This window comes from Rattus rattus, chromosome 6, assembly GCF_011064425.1.
Source record: "Rattus rattus isolate New Zealand chromosome 6, Rrattus_CSIRO_v1, whole genome shotgun sequence".
NCBI lineage: Eukaryota > Metazoa > Chordata > Mammalia > Rodentia > Muridae > Rattus > Rattus rattus.
Window position 1 is genome coordinate 46,237,292 of NC_046159.1, and position 22,933 is coordinate 46,260,224.

Consider the following 22,933-nt stretch of genomic DNA (forward strand, 5'->3'; position numbering starts at 1 on the left):
TCCCTGATAGCCAGGGGGCAAGCTGCACCTGGCATCATGGTGTGAGCTGTCTCTCCAGATTGTCCCAGACTGATACCTCCAAAACCATGAGTTAAACAAATCCCTCTTCGTAAAGTTGTTTCTGTCAGGCATTTGGTCACAGTGAGGAGAAAGCTAACACACTGGTACAAGCCACCCACTATTCCCAAACTCCATGCTGGCCCTGCTAATCCTTGCTAGAGCCCTGTGACTTCTCCCCTGGGAGTGTGTAATTGACATAAATCTAGTCTCTGTGGGTGGCTAGAGCCATAGCAGATTTCAGTACTTTGCTTCAAGACCTGAGGAGCACAGGACAACCTTCAAAGAGGAGAATAAAGAGCATCAGTGAGAGGGGGTGTATGTCGCCTGCATTCCCCACTGGGTCTCATGGCATCAGTGGGAGAGGCTTTATGTCATGTGCATTCCCCAAGAAATCCCTTCCTGTTGCAGTTGCTGGGCTGAGCCTTCGAGTTTTCCTACTCCTTGTTTCCACGAGACACCATCTCTTCATTTAACCAGCACCCACCTGGCTGTCTCCAGGGCCCTAGAACCCTAACTGATGCACTTTCACCTACAGAAAGGAAATCTCTGCTTAAGAAGAAAAAGGAGGTGCAGATTGTGTACTGTGTGTGTGTGTGTGTGTGTGTGTGTGTGTGTGTGTGTGTGTGTGTGTGTGTGTGTGTGTGTGTAGGGGATGAATTAAATGTCACCCATGCTGACTTCCTTATTTTCTTTCCCAGGATTTGATTATTTTTGACTCAGAGACATAAGGAGTTTTTTTTTCCCCCTGATCCACAAGTACTTTAAGGGTGACATGTAACAGAGGCTGAATCTTTATCAACATGGGTCTCTATATCAGGAAAGGAAGGACTGACCGGAGTATCAAATATATAAATTATAATTGCATTAATTATATAAATAAAGGATTAAAATATATAAATAAAGGATTACCTTATTTTATTTTAATGAAATTAAATACGTTTTTAGCAAAGGGTAGACATGGGAAGAAGGAGCTGTTAATAGATTTAGGTATTAATATGAAAACAGAAACAAATTTTTATCTCTCTTTGTTCTAATTATGTTTCAATTCACTGTGATAAAGACTACAAGCGAAAGCAACTTGGGGAGGAAAAGGTTTCTCACATCTTACACTTCAGGGAACAATGGTCCAGCACTGAGGAAAGTCGGGGCAGGAACCTGGGGGCAGGAACTGGAGCAGAGACCATAGGGCACAACTCACAGTGGGCTGGGCCTCCCACACCAATCATTAATGGAGAAAATGCCCCAGAGAGTTGCCTATAGGTCAGTCTGAAGGAGTAACTTTTCTCGGTTGAAGTTCCTTTCCCCAAAGGATCCCAGCTTAGGTTGAGTTCACAAAAACAAAACAAAACAAAACAACAACAACAACACCCTCCCCCACTCCCACCCCCAGCCACCGAGTTAACAACATATAAAATTTTCTTTTGCTCTACATAAAACAAAACCCTGGGGAGCCAAGAGCTTACTCTGGGCCCTCTGCACTCTGGACATCATGCAGTTGCTCCAGCGTGAGGGTCTTGTGTGGAGATGACAACAGAATCATCTGGTTTTGTGGCGTATGCCACTTTGCACTGCACGTCTTGGAAGAATAGTGAGGCAAGACTGCAGAGATGCTCTCTAAAACCGGAGCGCAGCGTTGGAGGCTTCAACATTTGGCCTTTTGTCTCAGTTGCTGGGGACCTGCCTCCGCAGATACCCAGGGGGCAGATACAGGGGTGGGCCAGAGGAACACAGGCCTCTCTGTGAACCCTGTAGTCCATCAGTGGCAGCCCAGGCCTGGAATGCTCCCTGTGAGATGAGGTGGGCGTCAGCCTACGCAGTGGCATTCTGAAAAGAGCACTTACCTGGGTTGAAATAAAAAATAATATTTAATAAATCCTGATCTCCCCACGTGATGGCGTTCTTATACTTCTGGTACAGCGGGAGCAGCATCTCCTCCCAAGCCAGACCTGTTGGAATCAGGCTGTTCTGGAAGAGAGAGAACCATGAAAGCAGTGAGGCAAAGCAAGTGTGCCTTGTCCTGTGGAAATGGGGACAGCTTTCCCTTATCCTTGAGACAGAGCAAATGCAGGTGTGGTCCTGCTTCCCCGGTCACAGAACCAAGCATAGCAAAGCTGGGTAGAGCTTGGGGGGATGTGCCTACGGGTGCAGGGTGGACCAAAAGTGGGGTGGGCTCCACGGTTTTCTGATCTTTTCTTTTTTAAAAAGGTTTATTTATTTAATGTATATGAGCACACTGCAGCTGTCTTCAGACACACCAGAAGGGGGCATTGGATCCCATTACAGATGGTTGTGAGCCACCCTGTGGTTGCTGGGAATGGAACTCAGGACCTCTGGACCTCTGGAAGAGCAGTCAGTGCTCTTAACCACTGAGCCATCTCTCCAGCCCTTTATGGTTATCTTATCTTTTCCCTTTTTTATTTTAAATTTTGTTTATTATTTGAGAGAATAATACATGTGGAGGCCCTGGAGGACAGCTTCGTGAAGTTGGTTTTCTCCTACTTTTGTGTAGGTTGCCAGATGGAATTCAGGGTCTCAGGCTTGTATTGTCAGCTGGGCCCCCTGCCCTTACCTGCTGGGCCATCTCGTCAGCCTTGCCTTGCCTTGCCTTGCCTTCTCTTTCCCCTTCCCTTCCCTTCCCTTCCCCTTCCCCTTCCCCTTCCCCTTCCCTTCCCTTCCCTTCCCTTTCCTTCCTTTCCTTTCCTTCCCTTTCCTTTCCTCAGGCGTGTGGGATGTGTGAGAATGCCCATTTGTACATGTGGATAAAGCACACGTGTATCACAGCACACCCGTGGGAATGAGATGACGGTCTTCTGATAGCTGGCCCTGCCTTTTCCACTGTGTTTGATACACAGTGTCTTTGCTGCCGACTCTAGGCTAGCTGACTGATAACTGCCAGCGCTGCTCCTGTCTGGACCTTTAGTGTGCTGGGGTTGCAGGCCAGTGGGCGCCTGTGTCCAGTTTTACATGGGTTCTAGGGTTCTGAACTCCAGTCATCAGGTTGGTACCACATACAGTTTTACCCACTGGGTCTTCTCTCCTGATCATGCCTGTGATTTCTAAAACATGCTGAAGTTATGCATGTTATTATGCATAATTATTAAAGTATGAAATTATGAATTATTTCTTTAGCTTTGTCATTAAAAATATCTTAGAACTATTTTATATCTGAGAAGAAACAAAACAGTGATCACAGAGTCCCGGAGGCATTTAATGGAGAAACCATCTTTCTTTCCTTCTTCCTCCATTTAATTAACAAATTTTGGTACGTCTTGCATTACATCCCTGCTGGCCTTCAATGTGGATCCTGCGTTCACCTCCCAAATGCTGTGGTTATGTGTGTGCCTCCATAATCCTGTCCTTGTTTTAGAAAAATTATTTTTAAACTAAAGGTAACACACCCACAAGTGAAGTATTCAATTAGCACATTAAGATAAAAAGTTACAAATTGTATTTTTTCTGCTGCCCTTTCTAAATCTATTTCTACTTTTCACCAAAGCATCTACAATAAACAATTAAAGATCTTCTAAGCATTTTTTTTCTGGAAATTTCTAAGGCATAAAAGTATGATTATTTTTTTCTTCACTTGAGATTTTTGGAAATTGTATTACTGCTAGTAATAAACAGGCTAGCCTGTTGTTTTTAAGTTTTTCTTATTTATGTGTATGGGTGGGTGTGTGGTGGTTTGAAAATGCTTGGCCCACGGGAAGTGCTACTATTAGGAGGTATAGCCTTGTTTTGGCACGCTGTGGATTGAAGTCTTGCATAGACCACACACTGGTTATTCTTCCTTTTTCAGTGTTTGTGTGTACAGATATGTGCACGTTCATGTGCGTGGTGGTGCAAACCTGTAGGTGAATGTGAGCATGCGTACAAGTGCTAGTGGAGGCCAATGAACATCAAATGTTGCTTCTTAAAGACCCTTTACTTGTTTTATGAGATGGGCTGGAACTTACCACATAGGATATACTAGGGGGCCAGTGAATCCCCAGGAACCTGCCTGCCTCTGTCTCCCCAGCACTAGGATGATAAGTCACACCAGGCTTGGCCTGGCTTGGCTTTATTTTTGTTTCAAGACAGAGTTTCTCTGTCTAGCCCTGGTTGTCCTAGAACTCACTCTGTAGTCCAGTCTAGCCTTGAACTCAGAGATTCCCCTGTCTTTGCCCCCTGAGTACTAGGATTAAAGGCATGCACCACTTTTGCCTGGCTTTTAAAAGATATTTTCTGGCTTTTTTGTTTTTTGTTTGTTTGTTTGTCTGTTTGTTTTTTGTTTTTTGTTTTTTTTTTAGCACGTGGATTGAACACAGGTCCTCAGGCTTGCAAGGGAAGCTCTTTACCAACTGAGCTATATCCCAGCCCTCCTATTCTTCTTCTTCTTCTTCTTTTTTTAAAGATTTATTTATTATATATAAGTACACTGTAGCTGTCTTCAGACACATCAGAAGAGGGCTTCTGATCTCATTACAGATGGCTGTGAGCCACCATGTGGTTGCTAGGATTTGAACTCAGGACCTCTGGAAGAGCAGCCAGTGTTCTTAACCACTGAGCCATCTCTCCAGCCCCCTCCTATTCTTCTTAACACGAGGAGAATGGGGACTGACATCTAAAAACTTTCATTTTGGTTCTTCCTATTTATTTATTTATTTATTTATTTATTTATTTATTTATTTATTTATTTATTTATTTTTACTAGAAGAAAAGAGACCCGGATCAGCTGAGCATGAGCTTTGAAGCTCTGGATAAACACAGTTTGGACACTATAATTTAGAAACATCACATAGTATTTCTGAATGGAGAGTATGAAGTTTTATATTCCACAACCCCCCGAGCTGTTCTGGGTAAAATTCAATAACGTTTCAAATACCTTCCTCTGGATCCTTCTATCCACACCCACAGGCCAGATCAGCAGAGCCACAGTTACACAAAGTATCCCAGCGTGTCCCTACTGGAAAGGCAAACTCCTGGTCTTTTTTTTTTTTTTTCTGATAGTGTTTCTCGAAGTTGTCCAGTCTGTCCTAGAACGCTCTCTGTAGATCAGGCTGGCCTTGACTTCAGAGATCTGCTTGCCCCTGGCTCCTGACTGCTGGGATTTAAGGGGCTTTGCCACCATCGCCCTTAACTTCTGGTCTTTAGATGGCATTTTCAAGCTCCTCCTTACCTTGAACTGGGTACTTCTTATGCGAGTCAAGTTCATGAGCATGACCCCTGAGTTAACCCCAGCAGAGCCGTAGAAAGGATGCCGGGCAAAGCGGCTGTACCAGCCAATCTTAGGGATTTCATGCTCTGGGGCCATAGCAGCGAGCTGGGTGGAGTTAAACTGCCTAAGAAGCTTCCAGATGTCGTCCACGGGCCGCAGAAAGAGGACGTCAGTGTCCACGTAGAGAAGTGAGTCCACATCCTTTAAGATTACCTTTGTGTAAAAGGGGCGGGGACAAAACAAAGCCAGGTCAGAAACACTGAAAGTGGGTCCACAGGAAAATTGCCACTGACAGTGTCCAGTGTGGGATTCCATACCAGGTACCACTCTTAGCTCCCATTCCTCTCTCTTCCTGTCACCTGAGGAAGAGTGGTAGCCAAGAGTGGAGACTTAAAGGCAGATAAACCTGGCTCTAGGCTGGCCCGACTTCAGGGACCCTGGTCTAGTTGTCAGTGGACCAGACTTTAAAAGAGTTGAAACCGGAAACCATTGGCTGTATACATTTGCATATCAGGGTTTGACAAACTTCTCCTGTAGGGGGTCAGACAATACATCATGCAGGCTCTGTTGTAGCCAGTTGGCCCTGCTGATGTATCCTAGAGCAACACTGGCAGCTTGTAAGTGAACAGGGTGTTTGTAATCCAAATGGCATGTAGGGACATTGAAAGGGGAATTTTGTATTTTTTGGATGTCATAGAATATTCTTTCTCTGAGTTTTAAAACAAACAAACAAACCAAAAAAAAAAAAACAAAAAACAAAAAACAAAAAACCAACAAATCATAGACTTCTATTTACTGGAAGCTTGCTACCTATCTTTTCCCTAGCCTTGTTGGGTGTAGGGGTGTCCCCTGCACCCACACCCCAAGCCCAGCTTCCAGGGTTATGCCCTGGAATGTGAAACTTTAAAGCCTAAGTCAGCAAGTTGTCTCATTTTGTTGTTGTTGTTTCTCAAACTCCAGAACAGTTTAACCAAGGAAAGATTTAACTCTTTCCAAGTCCTCATTGTAATCATACATGTGATGAATTAACACGAGTGTGCCTCTGAGTTCAAATCCACAATGAAACCCTGACTCCTAAAGTGGCAGCATTTGGAGATGTGGTTTTGGAAGACCACTGCGATTAACTGAGGTCATAAAGATGTCATCATAATGCATTCGTGCCCTTTTGACAGCAGGGACCAGAAAGTGCCCCATTACGACACAGTGAGAAGGTGCAGGTGGTGGCCGGTCATGCACATCAGGGAGAGGACCTTTGCCCAAACCCACCCCTGCTGGCATCCAAGTCTGGGACTTTTCCCAATCAGAACTGTGGGAAACATGTTTCTGCTGTTAAGGACTCAGTCACTTGAGTCTCACTGGGGAACTCAGTAGATTAATACAGCACTTGTTTGGATCCCAGCATTTAACAGCGTGAACACGGGTACCATGCAATCCAATTTCACAGGGACTTCAACTGGAGTTATTTCAATGCCTATCTGACTAACCTCAGGCTCTTTCTCTCCTCATCTAATAGAGGAACAGATTGTTTAAATCAGTATATAAAATAAAAAAATAACAGCTACCATCCTATTAAAACAAAATAAAACAAACTGGTCAGGCATGGTAATGCACACCTTTAATCCCAGTACTTAGGAGGCAGTAGCAGGCAGATATTTGAGTTCTAGGCTACTTTGGTCTACAGAAAGAGATCCAAGAAAGCCAAGACTACACAGAGAAACTCTGTCTCAAAACAAAACAAAAAACAAACAAAGAAACCCCAAAATAAAAACAAAAACACTCAAAGATCCTGATTTCATTGAGAATTATGGTGAATTCTGCAATCTACCACCCAGCCAGGTGTGGTGTGGCACAGCTTTAGTCCCAGCACCCTGGAGGCAGAAGCTGGCTTATCTCTGAGTTTTTAGCCTCCAGAGAAACCCTGTCTCAAAACAAACAAACAAACACCCCAGATTCTCCTTATTTTTCCTTATTTCCTATGGAAAGGTAAAACCTGTCACAGGTTCTGCACCATTCAGAAATCCTAGTGTACTGTGGAGAGAGAGTAAGCTCTCCCCAAAGTGTTAACAAACAGGTTATGATACAAAATTGTACATCATATATAATTAGGAACCTGTTGTCTTTTTTTTTTTAATTGGATATTTTATTTATTTACATTTCAAATGTTATCCCCTTTCCTGGTTTCCCCTCTGGAAACCCCCTATCCCATCACTCCTCCCCATGTTTCTATGAGGGTGCTTCCCCACCCACCCACCCATTTCTGCCTCCCCACCCTGGCATTCCCCTACACTGGGGCATTGAGCCTTCACAGGACCAACGACCTCTCCTCCCATTGATTCCCGACAAGGCCATCCTCTGCTACAAATGCTGCTGGAGCCACAGGTTCTCCACATGTTCTCTTTAGAAACCTGTTATCGTATGTCCCCCAGGCCATCCCAAGGGCTTCACGTCTTACAGATCTAGTCTTTGGAAGGAAACCAGAACACACCTGCTCCAAAGCGGAAGACAGGGCACAGGGGAGCTATTTGCCTGCTCTCTTTGTTTTCCTAGAAACAGGACAGAAACTCCTAAAAACACAAACCCTTCGAATCTTCCCCAACTAGTTCCTACCCAAAGAGAGGAGATACATTTTCCTCTGCAGGCCTCAGCAACTCAGAAACTGAGACTCTGCAGACTTATCTCAACTAGCCTTTCCCCGACACTGCCCTTCCCAAAATTCCCCTGGAAGCTCACACAGCTGCTTTGCTTTGTCTTGTCTTTGTTTTGCAATGTATTACTCTCAAAGGGCTGGCCGGGCGGCTGGTGGGGGGAGGGGTAAAAGCATTTCACCCCTGGAGGCTGATGACCTGAGTTCCATCCTAGAGACCCATATGGTGGAAGAAGAGAACAGAGGCCTGCAAGGTGTCCTCCAATCTCGATCTCGTCACATTCAAGCCACAGTGTGTGTGTGTGTGTGTGTGTGTGTGTGTGTGTGTGTGTGTGCACTAACAAAATAAATAATAAATAAAGTGCTGGTTTGAATAAGAATGACTCCCATAGGCTCATAAGATTTGAATGCTTGGTCACCAGGGAGTGGCACTATTTGAAAGGATTAGGAGGTGTGGCCTTGTTAAAGGAGGTGTGTCACTGGGTGTGGGTGTGAGGTTTCAAAAGCTCTTGCCAGACTCTCTCCATCTCTCTGTCTGTCTCTGTGTGTCTCTGTCTCTGTCTCTTTCTCTGGATCAGGAAATATCTCTCAACTACTTCTCCAGCACCATGCCTGCCCTACCTGATGCCATGCTCCCAGTCATGATGATAATGAACTAAACCTCTGAGATTGTAAGCCAGCCCCCACCTAAATGCTTTCTTTTTTAAGAGTTGCCTTGGTCATGGTGTCTCTTCAGACCAATAGAACAGTGACTGACAGAAATAATGTAATGAAATTTATGGTTCTCAGCTAGATAATTAAATAAGCCAGTCTCCTGCTCTGGTACCCTGTGTGTTCTCCCGTGTGATGTATGTGGCCCTGTGTGTTCTCCCGTGTGTGATGTACGTGGCCCTGTGTGTTCTCCCGTGTGATGTATGTGGCCCTGTGTGTTCTCCCGTGTGATGTATGTGGCCCTGTGTGTTCTCCCGTGTGATGTATGTGGCCGTGTGTGTTCTCCCGTGTGATGTTTTGGCCTTGTGTGTTCTGTGTTCTCCCGTGTGATGTATGTGGCCCTGTGTGTTCTCCCGTGTGATGTATGTGGCCCTGTGTGTTCTCCCGTGTGATGTATGTGGCCCTGTGTGTTCTCCCGTGTGATGTATGTGGCCCTGTGTGTTCTCCCGTGTGATGTATGTGGCCCTGTGTGTTCTCCCGTGTGATGTATGTGGCCCTGTGTGTTCTCCCATGTGATGTATGTGGCCCTGTGTGTTCTCCCGTGTGATGTATGTGGCCCTGTGTGTTCTCCCGTGTGATGTATGTGGCCCTGTGTGTTCTCCCGTGTGATGTATGTGGCCCTGTGTGTTCTCCCGTGTGATGTATGTGGCCCTGTGTGTTCTCCCGTGTGATGTATGTGGCCCTGTGTGTTCTCCCGTGTGATGTATGTGGCCCTGTGTGTTCTCCCGTGTGATGTATGTGGCCCTGTGTGTTCTCCTGTGTGATGTATGTGGTCCTGTGTGTTCTCCCGTGTGATGTATGTGGCCCTGTGTGTTCTCCCGTGTGATGTATGTGGCCCTGTGTGTTCTCCTGTGTGATGTATGTGGCCCTGTGTGTTCTCCTGTGTGATGTATGTGGCCCTGTGTGTTCTCCTGTGTGATGTATGTGGCCTGTGTGTTTCTCCCCTGTGTGTGTATGTGGCCCTGTGTGTTTCCTGTGTGATGTATGGCCCTGTGTGTTCTCCCGTGTGATGTATGTGGTCCTGTGTGTTCTCCTGTGTGATGTATGTGGCCCTGTGTGTTCTCCCGTGTGATGTATGTGGCCCTGTGTGTTCTCCCGTGTGATGTATGTGGCCCTGTGTGTTCTCCCGTGTGATGTACGTGGCCCTGTGTGTTCTCCCGTGTGATGTATGTGGCCCTGTGTGTTGTCCTGTGTGATGTATGTGGCATGTGCTGACAAACTTCCTTCTCTTACTACCCTCCTGTCTCAGACTCTGTCTCAACTACACACTTATGAGAATTGAGGGGAAAATTATATTTCCTCTCCCTCACAGGGAAGAAAACTGCAGAGCAAACAGTACTCTAAGTCTGAGTGTCAAACAGTGATTGCTGGAGTGGGGACACATGAGCCTAGAGTAAGATAAAACTGTTGGCCAGAAGAATTTAAGTGTCCGACACTGTATAGTGTTAAAAAGAAAATAAACTAATTTAAAACTTTAGAATTAGAGAGGAGGAGAAAGGCACTTCAACTCTCACAGAACTTCTCTTCAGTGTTGTGTAGAACAAGACCTAATTAGGGGATACCATACCAATGCTTTAATTAGCTATGGGTCTCGCAGAAACCTACTAGCCAATTGAAGTTCACTGACTAGATTACTTTCACTGTTTTCTTGGTCATTAATCATTGTTATATTGATATTTTCTGTAATAAAAAATTCAGTTATCAACCCTCATCAAAACAAAAAACAAAAAAAGAGAGAAAGAAAGAAAGAAAGGAAGGAAGGAAGGAAGAAAGGAAAAAAACAGGAAGGAGGACCAGGAAAGGAAGAGGAAGCAGGAGTATCATACTGTGGAGGAATGTCCCTCAGGAGGGGGGAAAGCTGATACGCTTGGTCAGAATTCATATGAACAGAGTCCTCTTCTATCCCACTGTTTTAGTTTCTGATACAAGATCTTACTACATAGCCTGTGATGGCCTTGAACATGAGATCTCTGGCCTCTACCTCTCAAGTGCACCACCACGCCCAGTTAGGACAAAAATGAAGTAACATTTCTATTTATAATAACATTATTGTTTTATATATTTATTTACTAGTATAGACAAAGGACAACTTGCTGAAGTCAGTTCTCTTCTTTGACCATGTGTATTCCTAGGGCTGAACTCAGGTCTTTAGGCTTAGCAGGAAGTGTTCCTACTAGCGGAGTCATAATGCCAGCCCGGTCTTTTCCTTTCTAACAGTAACCATTTATTTGGTACAAACAAATTGTTTGTCTGCCCTAGATGTGTTCCAGGTGAGGCTGTTATGGTTAGCAGGTGGCAGAGAGGCAGGGCATTATGGGAGAGCTGGCCCTGTTCCTCACTGGCTGCAACTCTCAGAAAAGTAGGCCCTGCACCTCACCTGAGCAACAGGGTAGAGCTGGCCTTGGCTTCAGGGATTGGGGATGAGCCCTCATGGACATGAGAGCCAGAGAGCCAGCCTAGCCCCCTGTCTGATGCAGCATTTGAGTAAGCAGGCCCTGCACCTTGCCAGGGCCCCACAGTAGAACTGGCCCTGATGGTACAAGGATGAGTTGACCTCCAAGGCACAAGAGCTGGAGAGCTGGGTCTGCCCTTGCTGGCAGCAGCATTCATGGGTCAGCCAGGGCAAGGCAGGAGAGCTCGCCATGGTGGTGTGGATGTGGGACAGCCCAGGTGGGCTGACCAGATCAGATATCTATCAGGCCCAGGTCCAGGGCTTTGGATTGTTCACCCCAGCATCTACCCAACTGATGAACTACTGGAGTGCATGAAGGGGCTGGTTCTGTAGATTCAAAACTACAGGGTCTTCATGACACAGGGCAGCAACAGGATATCTGAGAGGAGTCCCAGCAATGTGTCAGTGTTGATAGAGTAGCAGAAGCCAGAGGCTTCAAACCAGACCAAGGAGTCATTGCAATGAACATTTGCAAGCAAAGACATAGGGACAAAAGGGTATACTATGGGACACACTGTGACGTGCTACAGCTTCCACATGAGATTGCTTTCTGTGTTGGGGGGAGGTTGCAAGAGTGGAGGGTAGAAGCAAGAAGAGGGGGAGATGAGTAGGATTTGGGGTGCATGATGTGAAGTTCACAAAGAACCAATGGAAAGTTAAAAATATATGGTTTTATTCTCAAGAGTTTAAGGGTTTCACTATGTAGCCTAGGCTGGTCCAGAACTCATAATACTCCAACCTCTGCCTCCTGAGTTCTGGGGTAAAAGGCTTATGATACTCTACTTGGGTGGGAGCTTGTGGTCTAAAAACCGTAGAGCTCAGAACAGGTTCACACTGAGCACATGAGAACAGGACAGGGGTGTGTCTAGTACACTAATAACAAGAAACCACATGACTGGGTACAGCAACAAAGGGAAGAGCCCAAGACAAAGAGAGAGAGAGGGGTAGCAGAAGCTGGTGGTTTAGGACTGAGGACATTCTTCTTTGGATTCTGTGGGATGGTGGCCCTGGGACGGCTCTTCACGGAGGGGCTCCATCACTCTGTTGGATCATCTGCTGAGATCAGACTGTTGGGAAACACAGAGGAAGCAGGGAGATTGGTTGAGTTGGGACTGGTGGGTGGACTGACTCTGGTAACAACAAGCAGGGAGTAGGAAATGGTTCAGTCCTAAACAGACAGAAGCCAAGGGAATGACAGATGGACTAAGTGTGGAAAGGCAAAGTCAAGGGCAACTCCAGGGATGTTCATTCACGCAATGGGAAACCAGGGCAACTGAGACTGATTTGCATCACCCAGATGCAGACATTCCTCACTGGAGTGTGTAGGTGCCAAAGCCTAGCTCCCTCCATCCTCCTCTTCCTCCTCACCCCACTGCTCAGCACCGGCTAGCCTGGGACTCACTGCGTAGAGCAGGCTGGATTTGAACTCAGATCCACTCAACATGCGACACCATACCTGGTGTCATACTTCCTCGCTTTTCCTGTAGCGCTTACAAGCACACCCAAAGAAAACCAACTGGAGGAAGCAACGGTTCATTTTGTTGTATTGGAGATGCTGAGGGGGCTTGAAGAAGTAAGTCACTTTGTGTTCACAAGAAGCAAGCCGGAACAAAGTGATCAGCCCATTCTGTCCCTTCCACAGTCCAAGATCCCAGCCCCAGGAAAGGATACCTCTGGTCTTCCCACATCAATTAACATAATCAAGATTACATTCCTCAAACATGCCTAGAGGCCCATCTCTTAGGTCTTTCTAGATTCTGTCAACTCGACACCAGTAATCCTCAAATTATTCAAGAACTCTCCATACCTCAAGGGAAGGGACCCAAGACAGTGAGCATCTGACTCGTGGGAGGTGCCCAAGTTAGGCTGAGCATGGAGACTTTCAACATGCTCTCTCTCATGAGTAGATTATATGGTGAAAGAAACACACAAAGGCACCTCTCATAGGTGGTGAAAGCCTCCCTAAGGGATCTTAAGTCTGGCATTTCCCTGGAACCCATGTTGAGGCAATTATCATGTGGATGTGATGCTGGGTTTTGGGGGCCTCTGCTCCCCAATTTGTAACAGCAGAGTTGAAATGGAAACTTGAGCGTTCTTTGAAAAGTCAGTTGACGGTGTTTTACTGGGGCAGACACTTGAAGGAATGTTTAGCTGAAGCAGACACAGGAGAAAGGATGTTCTGCTAAAGCAAAGACATGAAAGGACATGTGGATTCTTTGCATGTATTGGTACTGTGTAATTGAGCGACATTTGTCAGGACTCCATAGAGAAAGAAAAAGCACCAAAACACTTCGGGCGGTGTGCTGCAATTTCTTGCTGCTTCCGTGGACTCTGCTGATTGGCAGAGTGTTGTTAGCAGAGGCAAGACCCGTGGAGGACTCAGCAGACAGTGACGGGCCGGGTGGGGGGCTGAGCCAGGCTTGCTTATAGAGCTGGCTGTACGGAGCTTGTTGGTCTTCACTGATCTTCATTTCTCTCAGAGAGGCACTGCCCAGAACTGACATTCCTGCTGGTCCCTCCTGCTGACTGAGTGCTGGTGCTGAGGCTGAGGACTGGCTGTCTCTGCTAGGTAGTGCCACCGCTGCTGATTCCTGTTTGCTATCTCCAGTCTACCTAACTAGGCTGCTGGTGAGGTGTTTGTGAGCAGATCGAGCTATCTCCACTGACCTGTGAGCTGAACTGCCAATTTCCAAACAATGCAGACGGGAGTTGCTCCAAAGAACCTTTCTAAACAGGTCCACTACCCTCTGCCCCCCGTATCTTTCTTTTCCACTACTTCTGGTGGGAGGTGGGCTAAAGAGAGGGTAAAGCATTTAAGAATCATCATTAAAAATAGGTTTTGAAAACATTAAAGTTACACAGATCATAGCACTAACTGATCACATGAACATAGAGCAGCCGAGTTAAGTCAATAAGCAGCAGCTTTGTTAGCAGAAACTTGTTTTTCCGTCTAATCCAAGGGCAGGTCGTCATGGTTGACATCAGTGTACATGGCACATCTAGGCAGGCGCCAACCACAGGAAGCATTTTATGTCATCAGCATCAAGAGGAGAAGGAACAGGGTTTTAGGGCCTTCCATAATATCACAATGCCCAGGTTATCTTGACTAGAAACTGGCACTAAGCTTTCTCATGATTAATCTGTAAAGACAAAATACAAAATGTAATAACACTCTATCCCTGTAGGCCTGTAACTATGCTAGTATTACTGTGAAGGGCATCGTTGCTGGTTGTGTTATAAAGGGAAGAATATTAGTTACCAAAAGTATATAGATCTTACCATTGTGATTCCTTTATGGAAATTAATGAACACTTGGTGAGAGGCTTTTTTTAACAAAGAGAAGTAGGGTGGCACACAAAGGCCATTTACCCCCGAGTGCTGCTCAGTCCTTCCATTGCCAGCTCTGGACAGCCTCTACAAGTGACCTAGCTCAGAAAGACGTGCTAAGGGTGTAGGAGAGACTGCTCAGCAGGTAGGATCACGTCCTGCTCTTCTAAAGAAGTTCAGTTCCCAGCCTTCGTAACTCGAGGTGATGACCTTGTGACAGCACACACACACACACACACACACACACACACACACACACACACACACACACACACACAAAAGAAAAGAGAAAAGAAACATGTGTTAGTGTATTGGAGCCTAGTCACACACAGACAGCCTGGTTATCAGGAACTGGCTGGCGCTCTCTCAAATTCTTCTTGCTCCAGCTGTGGACCGATTTCTACAGTATAACTGGGTACAAATTGTGCGTGCGTGTGTGTGTGTGTGTGTGTGTGTGTATTAAAATCTGACTAACTACATTCAAAACAGCTGGGTCCGCCCATTTCTCTCCCTTTTCTGCCCAACACCGAGGCACCATGACAGTCCCCCAGGAACCTGTGACATGTTCCATACCTGTCTCCGTCTAACCCACCCCTCACAGATAGCCATGGAGACTCTCTTAGCTTGCACGTGATTTCATGTTGACTCGGTGGGGATTTCCAACGGCTGTATTTAATTACTCTCTATTTGGAAGTTATCCGATCTTTGTGCATCCACTGCTCATTGAGTTCCCTCGTCGTCAGGGAATACTCTGCGTGACTTCAATTCACCGAGCCTTGCTTTATGGCCCAGCATATGGTCTATCTCTGCGAATGTTTCCCGTAGATTTGCAACACATGTTTGCTCAGCAGTTGGTGGGTGGGGCGTTCCACAAGTTCTGTGGCTGTCCCTGAGGTCACCCGGTTGATAGTGTTGCCACGGTCTTCTCCATCCACACTGATGATAACCACGTGTGCCCCACGGAGCATCTGCTCCAGACACAGAGAAAGAGGGAACAGTGAGATGAATTGTGATTTTATCCATGACACTAGGTCTGTTCCCTCCCACACTCTGCCCCTTGCCTGGGGTTTGAGAGGAAGCCCCAGCAGGATACTTGTGACTTAGGATGGTCAATTTCCCAGCACTATCCGTTAAGGGCCATTGTCTTAATTAGCTTTCTGTTGCTGTGATAAAGACCTTGACCAAAAGCACTCTGTGGTGGAAAGGGTTTCCTTGGCTTACACTTTCAAGCGATGGTCCATTATTGAGAAGGGAGCCAAGCAGAAATCTGGAGGTAGGAATTGACACAGACGCCATGGAGGGACATTGGTCACTAGCTTGCTTCTTCTGACTCTCTCAGTGCAATTTCTTAGATACTCGGGACCATCTGCCTAGGGGTGGCGTGGCCCATGGGGGCTGATCCCTTCCCCATTGATCATCAATAAAGAAAAAGCCCCACAGGCTTTCCCACAGGTCAGTGTGGTTGAGACAGTTTTTCAATTCCTGTTCCTTCCCCCAGATAACTAGCTTCTGTTAAGTTGAAAAAAACCAAACAAATGCAAGCCACTCTGGGCTTCCCTGATGCCAGGCAGAGCTGTGCACACACTGGGTGGCATCCCCAGCTCTGGTTCAAGCCCTTCAAGGGCCCCTCTTCCTTTCCTCCGTGTATATCACACCCCATGACTGCCTTCCATCTTCCACATCCCATCACCATGGCCTTTCCTTAAATTGCTTCCTCCCTCCATTAGAACCGAAGCCCCATGGGAGCCAGAATGGAGTAGCACCTGAAGTCCAGGTGTCCAGGACAATGCCCCTGCTGCACTGTCTCAGAGCCACTACAATTTCATTGATTTAACATGCAAATGAAAATTGCTTCGTCATTGCTTTTAAAAAATGATTCTTTTACTTGTTTTATGTGTATAGGCATTTTGCCTGTATATATTCACCACTTGTGTGTCTGGTGCCCATGGAGATAAGAGAAGGGCATTGGATTGACTGGCACTGAAGTTACAGATGAGTTGCCATGCAGGGCTGGGGATCCAACCTGAGCTCTCTGAAGGGGCAACCAGCAGTCTTAATGGCTGAGCCATCACTCCAGCCCCATTTTAGTCTATTTTTATTTGTTTGTTTGTTTATTTGTTGTTTGTATGTACACACATATGCCATGGCACACATGTAGAGGTCAGAAGGCAACTTGTGGGAGCTGGTTCTTTCTTCCCACCGTGTGGATCCCAGAGCTCAAGCTCAGCTCACCAGGCCTGGAGGCAAGAGCCTTTAGCCACTGAACCATCTCCCCAGCCTCACTTCCATTTTAAATACACTTCAAGACTGATTGTAGAAGAGAGAGACAGACTCTGTGGGTCTGTGCATCACCACCCACCCCCAACATCTGCTGACAGACATCATGTCTCCAAGAGCATAATGCCTTCCCTGTGCCTCCATTTTAAATGGTTCTGTTTTCATTTGTTTGATTGTTTGTTTTATTTTGTTTTGTTTGGGACAGGATCTCACTATGTAGCCCTGGCTGACCTCGAATTTATATGGAACCCCACCTCTCAAGTACTGGGCTTAAAAGCATGTGGCAGGCATCATAGCCAGTCATCATCTTAAATGACTGGCGAGTGTGTGTGTGTGTGTGTGTGTGTGTGTGTGTGTGTGTGTGTGTGTGTGTGTGAGCATATATATACTAGGTTTCCTTATGACCTTTAATGTATGTACATAAGGTAGTTCTGTCATTTTCACCCTCACCCCCTCCTGTTCACCCTCCCTCTCCTGCTAATTCCTTCTTCTTTCCAACCGGCTCTTCTTGTATTTTCATGACTTTGTTTACCATGTAATGAGCTTCATTTGGGTTCTTTACAGGAGCATGGGTGAGGGCTTGTTTACAGCCGCATGGACACCTTACCAGGGTCTACACCCCTGAAAACATGTCTTCCTTCCCCATCAACCATTACCTGGGTTAAAGCCTCAGTGGGAGTGGGACTCCATGAGATGCCCGGTCTGTGCAGAGAGTCGTACTGCTATGATTTCAAGGATGCACAAGCAACATCATGCCCGGAAGCTGGTCTCCATACCTTTTCCCATTCTTCCTCTCATGCACAATCTTTCCACACCTTACCCCTATTTTTCTAACTAAAATGCAGTTTTCTTTATAAAAATGTTGTCTAAGGAACATTCTAAGATCATTCTTGATTTCCAAAATGATGGCGGGTCCTCATTCTATTCCTGTTTGGAAGCATCTGTCGTTCCTGGAGCATACACCTCTTCAGGTCAAATGCCATTCGCAAGTTGACACAAACCATCCTCGCCCAGACAGGCACAGTCAACCTCCACTAACCTGCCTTCTCTCTGTCTGGGCTTTTCCCAGGTGAGAGACTCCAGGGAAGGTCTCCCATGCCCTCTGCTGCCTCTCATTTCCCGGAAAGATCACTGGTTGCAGCAGGGATTTGAGGGTGACATGGGTAGTTTCAGAGACAGTATTTATTGAGCAAACCTTGGAGGCCAGGTCCGTGCAGCTATTTGAGCTGATGACTGGCAACCCCTGACCACTCCTCTAGTAACAGATGCAAGCTGTGCTTGAAAGAGGCCAGAGCCCAGTGCTCCAGCACATGGCATAATAGTGCTCTGACTAAATAAACTAATTGTAACCATTTGTAACCAGGTGCTATTCAGTGAACTAGCTCATAAAAAATGGAAACAATATAGGCTATTTTATTAAGTTTTGGGCATCTAAAATAACATTTGCTTTATGCTTGATGTGGTGATCCGAGAGATCTGAGACCTCTGCTGAGAACTGGTGGATGGATCTGACTTATGTTTTCAGGATTAAATGACGTTTTGCAGATGTGGAGGAGGGCCACACGTGCCAGAGCCATCTGGGCTGCCAGGGTTCTTTAAAACCGCAGGGCCTACACGTGCCAGGCTTTCCTCCAGCCATCTGGACCTAGTGGTGACCCTTGCCAGTACTCTCCAGTAAACAGCCACTAATCTTTTCCCTAAGTATTTTCTGGAGAAGATTTTTAAAAACCCAGGAGTGTCCTGGATCGTTATTTATTAAGTTTAAGAACCCTACTCGTTCCTCATTTTTAGTGTTCACCCTGGTTTGTGCAGCTTTCCTCCAGTAATTGTATTCAAAGATGTTCTCTCACCCGCCTCTTGCTCTCTCATGCCCTGGAGCCCAGGCTAGCCTTGTGACCCTTGCCTCTGCTTCCCAAGTGCTCCTACCAGGTAGGGAAGGGTAACAGGCCAGGCCTCAGGACACAGAGACAATTCTCCATACACCCTGATGTATGCGCTTCCCTCACTCTTTCTATGTGGCTGTGTAATCCAATCCTTCTGTTGGGAAGCCAAATTTCCTTTATCATTGATTTTTTCATGCTCATTCACCCAAAAAACCCATACGGCTTATATTTAAATCAGTACGGAAACTATAAAAAAAATCCATTCTGTATGTGGGAGAGGGGTCGGTGATAATGTTAAAGGCCTACAAGGATCGTCCCTGATTTAAAACCATGGTTTGAATTATGATTGCATGGGAACATTTTACGTTCATTAAGAACCCTACTCTCATATTTGTCTACGGATCTTTCAAGCCGAGGTGCCATCCTCCTGGTGGTGCTTGGTGGCAGTGGTCAGTGCAGTCCCCAGTCTGGGACACAGCACTCCAAAGTTGTGCATGACGTCCCAGATGCTTGTCAGATGAACTGGTCATCTCAGACCTTTCGTGGACTTCGGTAAGAGACAAGCTGCTCTGGGACCTTTCCATGGAACATTTGTAATTCCCTAAAACCCCCATTGACAGTGAATCATCACAGAGCCCCTGCATTCTGAATTCGTTCTTTTTCCAGCGGATTACTTGGTTTATGGTCTTGAGTGAAGAAGCTTTTCTATTCCTACAAAGTAAACCTCTTGAGTCTGTGTGTTGGGGAGAAATTACTGTTCCCATTCTTCTCTGTCTCTGACATAACTCTCATGTGTTCCTGAAAACCTGTTCATTCCGTTCCTGAAGGTGTCCTGCAGAGCCTTTAAAATCCTGGTTATTGGTGATGTCCTAACAAGTGAAACCCTGAGAACCAGCATGCCCATCATATACAGCAAAGAATGACCATGTCTCAAGTCCACTTGGCGTGTGTGTGTGTGTGTGTGTGTGGCCCTGTGTTTTTCCATCTTTGTTGTGTGTGACTTGATCCTCTAGATCCGGAGCAGCCGCGGGCGGGCGGGTCCCTCGGTCGGCCGGGGCGGCGGTGGCGACGGCGGCCGGGCACGGGGTCCCGCGACAGCGGCCGGGCCCATAGGAGGGAGGAGCCGGCTTCCCCCCGGCTCGGAGCCCTCTGGGATTATAGGCAGAGAGAGCTTGGCTGCCCCACCTTCCCCTCCCCCGCCCCAGCCACCGATCCCAAGCACCCGGCCGGCGCGAGACCACGGCGTTCTAGTGCGCTCCTGCCCCTCCATCTGTGTGTGTGTGTGTGTGTGTGTGTTCCTGTGTCCTGTCAGTCCTTGAAACCTGGTGTGTGTGTGTGTGTGTGTGTGTGTGTGTGTGTGTGTGTGTGTGTGTGTGTGTGGGGGGGAGGGAGGGGAGGGGGAGAGTAGAGAATGAGTGTGTGTGTGCCTGTGTAAATGTATATGCCTCATGTATATGCACATGCCATGGTGCAGGCCAGAGGGCATCAGATTCTCTGCAGCAGGACTTACAGGCAGTTTAAGCAAGTTTAAGAATGCTTGGCTGAGTTTTGAGAAATTGGTATGATCTCTGTGATACTGGAAATCTGGAGCAGGAAACTGTCAGGGAAATGCTGATTCCCCCCAGAGAACTTGCTTGGGTTTGTAGGACTTGGTCATACAAAGCAACAGATGACCCTAAGCCGTATGATGAGAAAGCCATTCATGGGGGGAAGAGACACAGGTGCAAGGGAGATGAGGCAACAGGCCCTTACAGTAACACTTTCACCTGTCAACACTGTCACATTTATTTTGCATTAGTGTAAATATATCCAGACATAGCTAGGCATGATGGAACATGCTTTCTACCTCAGCACTTGGGAGGCAGAGACAGCTGGATCTCTGTGAGTTCAAGGCCAGTCTGGTCTACAAAGTGAGTTCCAGGACAGCTAGGGCCCTGAAGAGAGATCAGGTCTCAAACAACAACACAAAAACTATCCAGACCCAGAGCACTGGTCTCAAAATGCCTGCAACTTTAGGATGGTTCTAGTGCGCCTGGCTGTCCATGGGAATGTTAAGAGGATCTGCATGTTTTATGAAAAGAAAAAAAACAACCTGTTTTTTAAGTTTTATTTTTTAAAAAATTTTATGTGTATGGGTGTTTTTCTATGTGTATATCTATGCACCATGTGCGTACAGTGCCCATGGAAACCAGAAGAGGGCATCAGATCCCACAGAACTGGAGTTACAGACAGTTGTGATTTGGGTGTTGGGAACCACATTCAGGTTCTTTGGAAGTGTTCTAAGCTGCTGATCTCTCTCTCTGGCCCTCCACAACTTAAATTCTTAGCACACAATCCTATGTCTTATGTTATAAACCTGCACAGACAATTCAGCGGCTGACAGAGTGAGATGTTGCGCTATCCACGGATATATATGCTTATAACCTTGGGCCTACGGAGAATCTCTAGTTCGTTCAGGGTGATTCTGAGTGACAGCAAATTCAAGGCCGGCCTGAGCTACACAGTGAGACTGCACTGCTTCAAAGCCACCAGGGGCTGGGGTAAACCTGAGCAGGATCTGGCTATTAGAGTACACTTAAGAAGCATTAATGTTGTGTTGCAAAAATATTTGAGTGATTAAACAAAAAGAAACAAAAATCCAAGGGCTAAGGATGAGGATATAATCAGGGGCAAAGAATTTGCCAAGTGCATAGGTTCTGGGTTTAATTCTTAATCACTGGCATTGCCAATGATAATGACATGACAATATCACTATACTACTACTGATAATAAATATCATTATCATTGCTTCTGCACCAGCACTTTCCCCTGTAGAACCACCAAAGCACAGCCTCACAGCCCTCTCTCCTCTCTGTATAATGTGACAACATACTGGTGCGGTGTCAGATATTATAGTGTCTGTCTTAGGGTTTCCATTGCTGTGAAGAGACACCGTGACCAGGGCAACTCTTATAAAGGACAGCATTTCATTGAGGCTGGCTTACAGGTTCAGAGGTTCATTCCACTCTATGGTGGGAAGCATGGCAGTGTCCAGGCAGGTGTGACACTGAAGGAGCTGAGAGCTCTACGTCTTATTCCAAAGGTAAACGGAAGACTGGCTTCCAGGCGGCTAGGAGGAGGGTCTCAAAGCCCACCCCTACAACAGGGCCACACCTCCTAACAGTGCCCTAACTCAACATACTCAAACCACCACGTTTTCTCGCATCTGTGCACATGTGGCACGGTCAGGAAGTCAGATCTCAACTCAATATGACCATCATTGCCATTTCTCTCAGAAAGTTTCCTTTCTCGAATTTTTTAACGACTACTAGAAATGAATCCTGTTATTAATTAATTAACAATTAATTAGTTAAATTTGAGGCAGGGTCCATTATGTAGCTTGAGCTGTCCTGGAATTTACTGTGTAGATCAGGCTGGACTTAAACTCACAAGAGATCTGCTTGTGTCTGCCTCCTGAGTACCAGATTAAGGGTCAGGCATACTCTTGAGATTCAATAAGTATTGTTGAAGAATAACACCTATTCACACACACACACACACACACACACACACACACACACGCACACACATATGCATATATACTTACACACATGTATACTTATACACACATGGATATTGTAAATATCAACAAGGTCTAGTATCCATTCCTCTCCTACTTTCAGGTATTTTCCCTTCATATGTGCAGAGAGCAGAGCTTTTTTTTGAAGCCGCCTATGTCTGTTCACCCCTTTAGCATTGCTGAAAGAATCTGAGTGGAGGGGGGAACAGGGAAACATTAGTCAGGCAAAATCCTTTCTGGCTTAAAAAATAAATATATACTGGAAATTTCCATAATTTTTTTTGTTTTTTATTTTTCCATAAAGAGGCACACTATGTACCTCAGGCTAGTTTTCAGTTGGCTATGAACCTCTATGTAGGCCCTGACTGAACTCATGCCCTCTTGCCTCAGCCTCCCTCGGGCTGGGATGACATGTGTGAGAGGCTAGAGGGATGCCCTGAGTGCCCTCTGTCACTCTCCTCTCTGGTTTGTGGAGACAGAGTCTCTCACTGAGCCCAGAGTGCACCCTTTCACTAGACCAGCAGGGCAGCAAGCCCCAGGATCTGCCAGCTTCTACCCTCCCACCAGCACTGAGGGATCCAGGGATGCAAAGTCAGGTCTTCATGCTTGTACAGCAAGCGCTTTACCCACGGAGCATCTCCCAGCCCCAGTAAGTATTTGTTCATGGCCAAATGGTATTGTAGCATTTTAACTTTTGATTTGACATTTTAAGGTTGTTGATTAAATTATTAGCCTAAAATAGGGTGTTAAAAGTCAAACCATGGATAAAGTTTGTATTGTTACCTCTATTGTGCCCCCTTGTGGAATTACAAACAGTAAAATGGTA

At 46.2% G+C, this 22,933-nt stretch overlaps 1 protein-coding gene across 1 annotated transcript in view; it reads right to left on the reverse strand.

The window, feature by feature from the left end:
- The window catches only part of Gxylt2 (glucoside xylosyltransferase 2), an 84,781-nt gene that overhangs the window by 13,632 nt on the left and 48,216 nt on the right, over positions 1-22,933 (reverse strand). The window contains exons 6-7 of the mRNA XM_032907220.1: positions 5,216-5,467; positions 1,902-2,025 (exon numbers count right to left, since the gene is read on the reverse strand). Coding sequence (XP_032763111.1) covers positions 1,902-2,025; positions 5,216-5,467 — 376 coding nt within the window. The remainder of the gene's footprint in view (positions 1-1,901; positions 2,026-5,215; positions 5,468-22,933) is intronic.